The sequence below is a fragment of the Falco punctatus genome (genome assembly GCF_963210335.1).
Source record: "Falco punctatus genome assembly, chromosome: 9".
NCBI classification, from domain to species: Eukaryota; Metazoa; Chordata; class Aves; order Falconiformes; family Falconidae; genus Falco; species Falco punctatus.
The window spans coordinates 43,644,891-43,657,952 of record NC_137589.1 but is presented as its reverse complement, the minus strand read 5'-3'; the positions used below and the strand labels follow the sequence as shown (position 1 = coordinate 43,657,952).

Genomic DNA, 13,062 nt, shown 5'->3' with positions numbered 1-13,062 from the left:
CCTGCTGGAACCTTGAAGTCTTTTTGTACTTCACAGCATATATTTAGAGAGCAAAATTATTTACGTTGAGATTTTGTATGTAATCATGTTCGGAACAGTATATGTGGTGATATGCTGGTGAGTAGCGTATTTGAGTCAGAGCTTATTAACATAAGTGAACAAATGACATTTTATATTGAAGCATCCTTGAGTTAATGATTTGCTTTTTTACTCACTGGTTCACGTTACGTGTCCATTCTTCATTGGGTCTGCAGTTGTTACTGGGAAGTGGCAGCTTGTCTGCATTTCCTTTACTGAAGAGTTTCAGCATTCACAAACCTCTCCTGGTCAATGTTTTTACCCCTTCTGTGTATCTCTCTGCTGCTTGCTTTGTCCATGTGCCAATGTAATAGAAAGCAACAGATGGTCTTGAGAAAATCGGTTCTGTTTGTTTAGAAACAGATTTTCAATTCATAAATAGTAAATGTGTTCATAGTGAAGTTTTAAGGGTTTTTAAATCATTTTAAAGTAATAGTGAAAGAATAATTTAGAGGAAAAAAGAAAGACAGAATCTTGAAATAAGATGAACAACACGTCAGTTATCAAAGATACCCCTTAAGAAGGCGTATGCTACTGCTGACTGTAGATAGTGTTTATATTTAATTGGACAATATAAATAAAACATTTCTTAGTTATGCATCAAACAGATGATGTGGGACTCTGTCCTAAAGTGAGTCACTTGCTTTTTCATTACACAAATTATCGCAGTTTTCTAATACCAGAACTTAATATACTGATGTATATATTGCTGCATTTGAATCCAGTGTTTTCAGGAGTTGCTGTGTGTAAATTAAATTATCTTGAGCTGACCAACTAGTCATTAAAAAAATAAAGTACACAACAGTGCTATTGTCATTTTAGAGTTTCAAACTACTGAGTAGGCAGTAAAACCTGTGTTGAAATATTAGTTTGCCGTTTATAAGGCTATTCAGTAAAGATACTTCCTAGCTGTTTGCAAAGTAGTTCTCTGGGCCTTTGATTTAATATATCACCTTGTTACATTTTTTTGGTTACTTTACTTTGGTTATATACATACAACAAAAGTTACATTACTTTTGGTAACATTACTTGGTTCCACTTGTATCGTGGTTCTCCTTTTCACAGAAACTAGACAAACCACAAAACCCCACTAAATACATTAATACCCAGGCTCGTAAATACTGAGAAATTAATTCATTTTGTCGTTATTTTTCTCTCCAGGGAATAAGTGTTATCTTTAACGTTGCACTGGGATTATTAAAAGTGAGTATGCAGTGTCACGTTGTGCTTTATGCATCATCATGCACCATATAAATAATTAAGATGCCCATTGCAAAAATAATGTGCTTTTTTTGAAAAGCTAACAACTTCCTGCGTGCCATGTGCTGTTGTCTGGCATGCCCTTGGGCAGCACAGTGCTTTTGGGGGTGGAGTGGCGGGAAAGTAGAAGGTTACAGAAATAGAAACAAACACAATTTGCAGAAGGTTAAAAAGTAGTTATATTCTTGGAGCTTTACAAAACCGTTGTTGCTTTACTGTCTCTGGGAATTCAGTAATTGTACAAAATCTGCTTTGCAGCTACTGGATTTGGGTTTTGGTTTTTTTCCTTGTTTCTAGACTACCAAGGATGATTTGTTACTGACTGACTTTGAAGGGGCTTTAAAATTCTTCCGGGTACAGCTGCCCAAGAGATACCGTTCAGAAGAAAATGCAAAAAAGCTGATGGAATTGGCATGTAATATGAAGGTAAAGATGTGGTGATAGCAACTGCAAGCGTATCTTTAAATGGGTGCAATTTCTGGCTCCATATGTAACTTTGCAACTTGCTTGTCTAACTGCAAACACGTTGCAGATGCTTTACTGTGAAATACAGTGAAGCCCCAAGATTCTCTGAGTGATATGGGCCTGCTTGGGGAACTCAGAAACAGTGGCTTTCAGAAAGCAGTATTCAGTGTTACTAAAAATCAGACTACTTCAAAAAAACCCTGAAATGACTAATGGCGCTAATATAAAATAATTACAGACATCTCTGCAGTTCTTTGATGAAACCTTTCTCCAATAGTAGCTGCAAACAGGGTGGTATCATTGAGTGGCAGTGTGGGGGGGGTTCATTTAAGACAGAGTAAGTAATACAGAGATAGAATATAATCTTTCAGAGAGTAAATGGCTATTTTTAATTGTGGGTGCATGTAATGTTTATGTACTGCAATAGGGAGCTCATTAAAAATGCATTGATAGATTTATAGATCTCCTAGGGACATGAAGGAATATGATATGGCATTTAAAATTTCTTAGAAGTCAAACTAGGGAAACGACCTTGAGGTTTATGTGTTCCCTGTGTGAGGTTTTGATTTGTCATAGTTTTATGGTGAGGGCTGTTGCCACTTATAAAACGCGTTTTAAGTTCATTTCCTGCTCAAGACTGTTTCACCTGTACTCCAGGTAGCTGACAATAATAGGTTAATCTGTTATGATCTTTGTGGTCTAAAGAGGGTCTACTTTATATGAAATCAGACAAAGTGCTGGCCGAGTTGTATGTTGTTTAGAGCTGCCACAGTTAGCTGAGGTTTTTTAATAGTGTGAAAGAGCATTGTTTTTTCATGAGCAGCCCATGTGGGAGGTTCACAGTATTGGCTTCCCTCCTGGCATTTCATTGGGGTGCTGGGAACAAGTGCTAAGACTCTGTGGTTGGAAGTAGGGCTCTGACATACCGTAAGGTGTTTGGTGTGCAGATGTTTCTGAACGTGAATCTTTTTTAAGTACCTACTGCTTTCTGCGACGGTGCTTTGAGGCTAGCGAGCTAATCTGGATTGTCTTTTAACATGGTCACCACAGCTGTTTGACTTCTCCCAAAAATAATTGATTAACTATTCATACAGTCAATGTTTAGGAAATACTGATGATAATTAGACTTCTGACACATAAAGGAAAATGTGTATCACAGTAAAATGTCATCTCTAGTCCTTATAGGAGCTTCTTTGAACAGAATAGAAACAGAAACTAGGGTTTGCTGTGTACTATAGGCTGGAGAGATGCTGTCTCATAAAAGAATTAATCTCAGTAATTCCTGTTTTCTTAACAGAACTTATTCAGAGTGCTCTGTGAGCTCTCCCGTGTGTCTGAACTACTGAGGTCAATAGTGGAGGGGTTTTATTTTGCTTAATTGTGGTGGGTTTTTTTTAGATTTCTGATGCCCACTGAGCCCTATTTCTTAAACACAACTGTATGAAATAAAAGTTCTACCCTTTGACATTAAGACTTCAGTTACCTATAGCAAATATTGCATTACCTCACAGCCGAAAGTCAACTGCTTTTCTAATCAGTAAATATTGTAACAAGTGAAATTTCCAACAAAAAGTTAGAGTGAGGAAGTTATTGATGTAACAATTGAGTTCTAAAGATAAGGTATTTTGTGTGTTTTAAGGAAGCAATGATTCTTTACAGTTTCATGTAGATTAATTTTTAGTCAAATACACTGGATCGGTTCAAAGTATCCTTTTTCCTTAAAATTCACTAGAGGAATTCTTTGTAGCATCAGTGCATAAGTACACAATGTCCCTGTACGTTAACGTTCAAGGCATCTTGTACTCCTGGTGTAGCAGCAGTACATGTAACAGTATTCTGCACAGAGTTTGAGCATATCATATATGAAACTAGTGTAGCAATTATGGAATAATCAAGAATAAAGTTACTTTAGCTCTCCAATTGTTTAACATTAGCCACAGATTAGATATTGCACGTGCATCTGGTTAAGATCACGTGTAATGAGTGCATTTGCCTTTCATGTTTCCAAATAATAACTTGTTCCTCTTCCCACTCTGCCAAAATTCCCTGCATTCCCGGTACTGTGTGAAGTAGTTAAAAGCAAACAGCCTTCTATGAGCGGTACACAGCAAGGTTGTCCGCTGCTTCCTTGAGTGCTGTGTGTTTTTTGGGGGATTAAGTGGGAGGTTATGGAGAAAGTACAGACTGTACTGCTGGGCTCTGCACAGATGCTGAACCCTTCTGTGTCGCATCCGTGTGTGTTGCACCTGATGGAAGTGCGGCACGTAATTGTTCTCTTTGACCTAAAATACAAGTCCTTTGCTGTCAGTAGAAATCTCTGGCTCTGTATCTGGAAGTGGTTTTGAGCAGAAAAGGGCCTGATGTCAAAATAAATCATTTAAAGGAAGGAGAAGTAGCCTGATGGAGGCATTGTGATTACAACTGCATTCTTGCTGGAAAGGAGGTCAGTAAATAATCAGTTTGAGACAACACTAGATTCTTAGTCACTGGTCAATGTTGCTGTCAAATGTTAACAGAGTTGCTGCTGCTTCCCATGCCCCTGAAAAACTGTGGTGAGGCCTCAGTGTTAATGTCTGCTTTCTACCACCATGCAAACCCAGGGGCCTTGCCGCCTTCACCAGGGCACAGCTCCCTCTAGGGCTCCAGTGTCCAGGATCAGTGGCAGTGGCACATCTTCTCAGGATCACCTCATTATTGGTATCTCAAGGCAAAACTGGTGTAATGCACTTGGGAAGGTAGAAGGTGAAAGCAGGATGTTGTGCCTGGCTGCCTTTCTACTCACATGGCAGGCTGCTCCACTTCTCAAGATCTAACCTCTACGTAGCTTGAGATTTGGTGTATGAAATCCAGTAGTTTGGGCAGTGTTTGAGCAGGGACAGAGCAGTGAAGTAATCTACTTAAGTTGTCAGCAAAGGGTTAATACTCTGGGTGTTTGTCTGGAGTGCTCGGTAAGAATAACTTCTGGAGTTGTGATGTGGCTGGACTGACTCCAGATGAATGGGCTGGCATCTCCAGAAAATGTCAGCTTGAGCATGGTGGAATGTTTCTGTACAGCCCTCACTAGAGGGAGCCTGGCTACCAGGTTTTGACAGTCAGTTCAAGTAAGGTTGTTAATGATAAAACCACAGATAGGAGAAACTAAACATGTTTTTCATTCTGCCTGTCATTTACGCATGCAAAATTTGTTTAACATGTTTTTGAGACAGGGCTTTTTAAAAGAGGAAAACATAGCCATATCTTTTAAAATTATTTGGTTTAGTGAAATAATAAAGGTTCAGCACCAGCTTTCAATACTAGAGGTTTAATTTAGATGCATACTGACTTGCATGCGAAACGCTGACGGTGGTCTTGGCATGGTCTGTGTTGCTAAACCATTGCAGCATGTGGCGGAGCTGACAGGTGACACCAGGGAAGATGTTGGTCAGGATCTGTTACAGGTTCTCTGGTGTGTTTTCTGTCCCTGTAGGACTTGAACACTGTGCACAAAATACTGAATCCAACACCACCTTTCTCTCCCTTCTCACAGAAGGGGAAATGGGGACCCTGAGAGAGTCACTCTCCTAGTGCCGTGTGTCTGTCACTCTAGCCTTCTGGATCCTGGAGCAGCAGGGGACAGTGCATATGTGCTTCTGAGTTGTTGCTGCTTGCTGAGACACCTAGGCAACTCTGGGACTGGACTGTTTTCTACTGAGCTTGAGTGACACTAGCAGAAATGTCAGCTGAGTCTCTACTTGCCCTTTCGGCATTTGCAGTCTCATGTAAAGTAAACCAAATAGTTCTGCACGACGATAAATGTTACAGCTTAAAAAGTATCTGAAGAAGCCTCAGCAGAATGCTAGTTCAAAAATCAAACACATCTTGTGGGTTTCAAGGCAATCTTAATGCTAAGCCAGCGTAGTATTTGGAGCATCAAATAGCTGCACAGCACCAAGGCAGACTCAGGTAGGATGCTCCTGTGGGCACCTTCCAAAACCTTTCCTAAATCCCAAAAAAGGGTAAGAGGAAAGGATGCTTCTGTCACAGAAGTTTTGACAGTCTCTAAGGGTTTGACAGTCTCTAAGGGTTTGATACTCAAAATTGAGTGAAGATACTAGCTGTGTTTTGTAGAAGGCAGGAGCTGCCTAAAGCTTGTACCATAACCCTTTGTGAATTGTGTTCTTTTATTGATGTTCTGGGCAGGAACTAATAGGCTGCTTTAATTTAGATTAGCCAGAAGAAGCTGAAGAAATATGAAAAGGAATATCATACCATGAGAGAGCAGCAAGCTCAACAGGAGGATCCTATAGAAAGATTTGAGGTAACGCTTACCTATTCCAGCCTGATTGAACACGTGGTACCTGCATGAAGTTCCAACTTTGACTCCTTTTTCTTTGAGCTGCTTTTGTTTGTGACCAATTTGGATACAACAGGGGAATTGGCTGCGTGAACATGAAATGAATCTCTGTATATTGGCAAAGTTAATCAGGATGGGTCGTTGTGAGCCCAACTTCACAATGAAAAAGGGAACAGTATGAATTTATATTTGGGCTTATACAACTGTTTCACTAGGGACTGTTTCTAGCACTTGTGTAACATGCTGATTGCACCAAAAGCCATGAGCAGAAAGAAAATGCCTATCTGATTAGAACTCTGCTTTCCATTGATTATAATCCTGCCTTCATTTTGCCCCCTGATTTCAAATTATGTATGTTACAGTAAGTATATAAATTATTTAATAAATAAATGTTTATAAAATATAGGACTAAACTTTATGTGTATAATTAGGTATGCATATGCATAAAAAAATAACAGACACACAGACATAAACTTATATATTTTAATCTGAAGAGTTCTATGTAAACTTGTAAACTTCCTTTAGTATCTGTCTGTGTACCAAGAGTTGTAACAGGAGGGAGAAAATAGAGAGGTGAGAGAGGAGGATCCTGGGAAAACCAGTTTCCAGCATGCAAATTCTGTTTTCAGCCAAGAAAATCAGTACTTGTAGGTACCTCCTGGCAAGGTATTGATGGCAGGATGATAACCCTACTACTGCAGTCTTCAAAAACATTTCTGTAGCTTAACAAGTAATAGCTGAGCAGAGTTATTAATACGTGGTCTCTTCTCAAGGCTATTTTATTTCCTTTATTTTATATTTACAATATGGCTAGCTAGTTTGGTCCTCACCGAATTTCATGCAGCTAAAGTTGTCTTTGCGTACTTAAGATCTAAAGGTTGGCATTTGTGCTTAGGCGCAGTAAGCATTGTGTTTTATAGACAACCACCTGGGAAGGCCTTTGTCTTTATTTCTGTTACTTTGTTTCCCACAGCGTGAGAACCGGCGCCTACAAGAAGCAAACATGAGGCTTGAGCAAGAAAATGATGACCTTGCACACGAACTGGTGACTAGCAAGATCGCTCTGCGAAAAGACTTAGACAATGTAAGAGATGTCCTTATTCTGTCTGGTGGAGACAAGGTGCTAGGGCTAATTCCTCACTACTCCTCTCATTGGAGAGGAGATACATAGAGTATTTTTTATTTGGGTGGGATAGGATTCTTTGCTCCATGTCTTTATTGCAGACTGATGATATATAGGCCTGTGTCAGAGGTCCGTGGGAGGCGGGACCGATGACTGTGATACTAATTACCCTGAAAAGCAGTGATTTGAGGGAGAGGAGAGGTTTGGAGCTGGTACTTGAGTAGTTGCTTTCTTCTCTAAGTATACTAAAAGAAAGTCTAGCGGGAGCTAAGTCAAGTCTTTGAATTGTCACAGAGATAAGTACTCTGTTTTCTTTCTACTGGTATTCTTATGAATAAGATTTCACAGCAGACAGGCTTTTGCAAAGTGCCTAATAAACTTGAAACTCTGAGTCTGTCTGGCTCTGAGTGGAATCAGGTTCTCAGGTACCTTAGGCAACTCTGAAAATGTTACTGTGGTTTCCATTTGGCTTGTTGAAATCTGCCCCTGTGAACTCATCATCCTGGGTTGTTTCCCATTATCAGTAGAGCTCCCGGGAGGAAACTTCAGGTTCGCTTTGTATAGTAAGATTTTCTTCTTTGAGCTTGCTGTCCTGCTCGCTGCTTTACATATTCATGTTTGGGAGATTTTATTAGGAAATAGGTTTTTTTTTTACAGGACATGCAGAGACAGAAAGATACCGGCATTTGTACTGCATGTGGTGGCTAGAATGCATTTAGTCTGTCTGCTTGGGGAGATGAGGGGAAGAGTTCAAGTGCTTATGTTTTGCCATTCTTGTTCTGTACCAAGATAAGTGCATTTCTGAAATCTCAAAGGAAAATGACTTTTGAAAATCATACAGTGCAGGAGTTGACAGGCTTTAAAATGTTTCAGCTTATCTGCTTCAGAGAATCTAAGGTTTCCCACGGTCTCCTGGAAAGTTGTTGTTGGAAAAATATTCTTAGTAAATGTTGATGCTAATGGGTGAATGTTGCTTTTAATGAGGTTTAGTTTATGACTTTCAGGTTTATTACATCTACTGCTCTTTCGTATTCAAATCTGTGAATTGGAGAGGTATGTTCTAGAAGCAGGGTTTTCACAACGCTTTGGTGCGTTTGCTTCCTGTGACCTGTGCTTTTTCACTTCATGGAAGAGAGCTCATAGAAGGCTGTGCAGACTGCTTAGCAGCTGCACTCAGGGGGTCACCTCCAGCAAAAAATCTACTGAAAAAGCTTTTTGTGTCCGCTATTAAGTGTTGTTTGTGGCTGCTTGAGCCTGTATGAGACACAGATACGCTTTTACATTGATTCATTTAAATGGAAAGCTGGGAGTGGAACAAAATTAATCAAAATCTTTGAGATAACTCTTTGGATATATAATAGCCATGCCTTCAAAGATGGTAAATGACGTTGGCAGCATTTGGGTTATTCCCTGGGAGGAGGTAGGTAGGTTTGATCCTACTTTAGGACCCTGGTTAATTCCTCTAATTGGATCCTGAAATGGTAAGTTTCATTCTACTAGCCAGATGTCCTGAAAGAAAAGTACCAAAGGACATTGTTTAACACACCTTTTGTAATACCTTCATGGCATATCTGAAATCTTGCAACCTAAAAGATCAAAGCAACGCATTTGGAAATGAATTTCCTTAATATCCTTTGCACTAGTCCAGAAAATAGGCTTCATTTTTCTACTGTTGTTAGACTCCCACATCCCAGTTTTCTTTAATTTTAAAACAGTTTTAAAACCATGTATAATGAAAAGATGTTCTCTTTGCCTTTGCCGTCTGTTTTAAAGGATCAGCAGGACTTTAAGGGACTAAACTTCACTTTTTTATTTTCTTCCTTTGAAGGGAATCAGTACAGCTACTTTCTGAGGATTTTTTTATATCAATTGAATAATTGATCTATTTTTGTGTAGAATTCACGCACCTATTGGGAAATAGTGCATTGCTGTGTATAAGACACAGGAGTACGTGTCTTGTCTTTGCAGAGAGAGTTTTTAGTGGCTTATAGAGTCCAAGATTTTTCAACAACACATCTTTATATTTAAAAAACTGCAGTAAAAAAAGGATTGTGTGGTTTCTGGTGCAACATCTCTTTTCTTCAAGAACGAAAGAGAGAGGGGTCTGACTTATATTTGCTTTAGCAGTTGATTTTTTTTCATGCAGTATTTTCTGGTGACACAATAAAGATGGTGTCACGTCCTTTGGTAGGTGTCGTAGAGCTCTGGGGTTTCTTGAATTCCAGAGGCATTTTCCATTAATCATGAATTCTGTTTTCATTGCAAAGTTGAATGTTTGCAAATTAAACTTAGGTCTAAGCTAAATTATAGTTTTTACCTATCTTGTACATTGTGAGCTGTTCTGTGCCTTTTGTTGTCTTTAAAATGTATTGGTCAAATTCCAGTCTGGAGGAGAAAAGAAAACTTATTTCTGTTACTGGATTTCTTTGGAACAACCCCTACTCCAGTTTTGCTAAAATAATCACTGAATTCAAGGAGGAGTTTTGGACTGATGGAACGTAGTGGTATACCTCGTTAATTTTTATTTGTTGCAGCTTTGCCATTGCAGATGGTAATTTTTAGGAAAATAATTTTCATTATGAAGTTTTATTGTTATTAATAGAGCAACGAACAGACCCTTATTAATGAGAATGAAAAGACGGTAGTCTTGGCTGTGTCCTGCTGGAGCCTGTGCCCATGGCTGCCCAGCAGCATCAGCAGTCAGAAAGCCTCTCTTCACTGCTGTGCTCCACTCTCTGTGTTCCAGGCGGAAGAAAAGGCAGATGCTCTGAATAAGGAACTGCTAATGACCAAGCAGAAGTTGATTGATGCAGAAGAAGAAAAGAGGCGCCTAGAAGAAGAATCAGCTCAGGTTAGGGGCATTTCTGTCATTTTCACATTTCTGTGCAGTACAGAAATTCATAAAAAAAAAAAAAAAAAAGAAAAAGTGACAAGTGTGGGAAGGGCTTCATGTTCTAAGTCATGTTTGTCCCTCTTCTCTAGTGTAAAGGATGTCAGCAAAGCAGAATTCTTTGCTTTCCTGCCAGGTGCTTCATAGAGTGGTGAATTTTTAACTTGAAAACACGAAGGCACAGACTGTGCCAGAGATTGCTGCACAGAGAGGCAGTCTAGGGCTTCAGCTGTCAGCACTTTTTTTTCATACTTTCTTGTCTTAGCGAGTCAATTTTTCTAACAATGGTCACAAAAGTCTAGCTTTTCCTTGCCTGCATGGAGCTAAGCTAGACTGTTGTTCCCTGGTGTCTGGTGTGGAGTGTAGCAGTGAGGTTTAGAAGGAGGAAATACTACCCTTCCCCGCCTACCCCCCTTCTACCCTGACTAAAAATATATAAAACCTTTTTTTCTTTTTTTCCCCCCTCTCTGCAGCTGAAGGAAATGTGTCGTAGGGAGCTAGATAAGGCAGAGTCAGAGATCAAAAAGAACAGCTCTATTATTGGTGACTACAAACAGGTAAGTACAATGTAATGATGTGTGGTTTGCTATCAAATTGCAAGACTTTCTCAGGTATTGTAGATTTCTGGAAATAAGTGTAATCTGTGCTGTGCATTTGAGGAGATATTTTAGCTGTTTTAAATGGGTAGCTTGTGGCTGGTTTTGCATTTTCTTTTTCTGAGATCCTGATGCTTGGTGGACAGTTCTGTTTGCCTCTGATGTAGGTATTTGTAGGTCATCAGTCACCACAGCCTCTGTTACAGCCTAATGTCCAAATGGGCTCTTGTGTATCAGAGATTCACCTCATTCCAAAAAAAAAAAGTTCTCTCCCAGCTTCCCTGCAAATTCATGTATCTTTTTAGCGGGCCCAAGACCTTCAAACCATTAAGTCTGCATCACATGGGCCTGGAGGAATGAACTGGGTTTTTTGCTGCTCTGGCTCTCTTGCCTGGTTCTTTTATCCCAAAGGCGAAAAAAAGAGCCATGTTATGCCTAACCTTTTCTGGCTCCTTTAGCAAGGCCAAACTGCTAATAACTTATGTTGAAACTGCAGCTTTTCCTGTGGGCATAGAATAATATGTAGAGAACACGAGGATATGTACGATGAGGCAACTTAATGCAGCATCTCAATTTTCCTGACTTTCTAAGAGCCCTCAGACTACCCATGTTAATATTCCTGTAGCATTTAGTTGTGCTTTAGCATTCATTTGGGATGAAATTTACATTTATAAATGGTCTGGTCACATGATTTTGCTTGTCAGATTTGTTCCCAGCTGAGCGAGCGACTGGAAAAGCAACAAACAGCAAATAAAGCTGAAATTGAGAAGATACGGGTAAGAGACCAGATAGATCCACAGTCTGCAATGTTTAAATCTCTTAGAAAAATCATAACAGCAAATACAAAATTTATTTAATTACTAAAATGTTGGCTGAAAGAAAGTTTCCTAGTGACTTTTTTGGAAGAGTTTTTGGAAGGGAGATTATAAGGGGCAGGGGATCTTGGAGAAGAGATGAATAACTGCCAGCTTTCTCCCATGCTAAATTGGTTACATACTAATGTTGATGGTGGTTAATAGTAACTGTTAATTTTTTTGAGTCTTTTTTTCTGGAGGAGATTCCTCTTGTCTTTTACCATACAGTAACATGTGGGCAGTACGGAGCCCATTATTGCAGCTATACAGTGTTACCATAAATTCAGTAGTTTTTCCCCTACCCATAAATCTGGGGGTGGCAGGAGTTCCTCCTCGGCTGTGCTTCTCCAAAAGTTCCCGAGTTTGCAAGTTGTTAGCAGTCCCTCCCGTGTTGTGCTGCTCTTCCAGAGCAGAGGCTGGAAAAGGCTTTGATCATATCCCAGCACTTCAATGCAAGCATTCACAATCAGGTGTTTACTTTAGCAAAAAGTGGATGACTGTGAGCATTGCCGGGAGTTCTTCAATAAAGAAGGCCGTGTGAAGGTTGCTAGTTCTGCCAAGGACGGTTCAGATGAGGACACAGACGAGGAGAAGGAAATGCTGAAAAACCAGCTGAGAGAAATGGAGCTTGAGCTGGCGCAGACCAAGTTGCAGCTTGTGGAGGCAGAATGTAAAATACAGGTAATGCTTTGGAGGTTCGTTTTGTAGTCTATGTCTGTATTCATAGAAAAATGTGTGCGTTGTAGAAGGACTGGAACAGATCCTGTTGGTTGAAACTGTAACCTGCTATTTCCTGCATGGGTTATATATCAACATGTTAACGAAACATTGGGTCTGAAACTTAGTGTATGCAGACAAAATAATTGAAATTGCGTGAACGGTATTTACTAGCTACTACAACTTCCAGACATCTGCCTGGCTGCAGTGCAGTACTTACTGGCTGATCTGCAACTTCTTGGAAGAAATCCAAGCTCTGACAAAGTACTGAATCATGCCTTTCTTTATCTCACAATCAATGTTAAATGAAGATGTAACGTGTGACAAATGTTAGACATGTTTCTTAAAACAAGATTGGAAAGCACTCCAGGTATTTGAGATGTTTGTGTAAAATATGGCAACATTGTTCTTTTCAATCTGGTGTATCAGTGCTTCTTGTTCACAGAAAGGTAAAAATTAGTTTGTTGGAAGTCCAGTTCCTGTGGGAATAGCTCCTTCTCAGATGGAAAGAATTAAAGTGTTTGGATGTACTGAAGAAAGCTGAATGTTTCACTAAGGGCAATGACACAAGGCTTGTTTTGCTTTTCAGAGCTTTTTATTTTTTTCCATCAGCTTGTTGCGCTATTTTTAATTTGTGTAAGACTGGTTTAACTTCTAAAGTAGCCAAGAGATTGTAGATGTCCTAGAGCCTTCTAAGTTTAACTCATATAACTTTGTGCTGTGAATACATAACAAATTAATGAAAT

General features: G+C 39.5%; 1 protein-coding gene across 1 annotated transcript in view; it reads left to right on the top strand.

Annotated features, from left to right (window-relative positions):
- Positions 1 to 13,062, top strand: part of RABGAP1 (RAB GTPase activating protein 1) — a 74,181-nt gene that overhangs the window by 59,367 nt on the left and 1,752 nt on the right. Inside the window, exons 18-25 of the mRNA XM_080402475.1 lie at positions 1,240 to 1,281; positions 1,636 to 1,764; positions 6,008 to 6,100; positions 7,110 to 7,220; positions 10,006 to 10,110; positions 10,623 to 10,706; positions 11,450 to 11,521; positions 12,083 to 12,280. Coding sequence (XP_080258601.1) covers positions 1,240 to 1,281; positions 1,636 to 1,764; positions 6,008 to 6,100; positions 7,110 to 7,220; positions 10,006 to 10,110; positions 10,623 to 10,706; positions 11,450 to 11,521; positions 12,083 to 12,280 — 834 coding nt within the window. The remainder of the gene's footprint in view (positions 1 to 1,239; positions 1,282 to 1,635; positions 1,765 to 6,007; positions 6,101 to 7,109; positions 7,221 to 10,005; positions 10,111 to 10,622; positions 10,707 to 11,449; positions 11,522 to 12,082; positions 12,281 to 13,062) is intronic.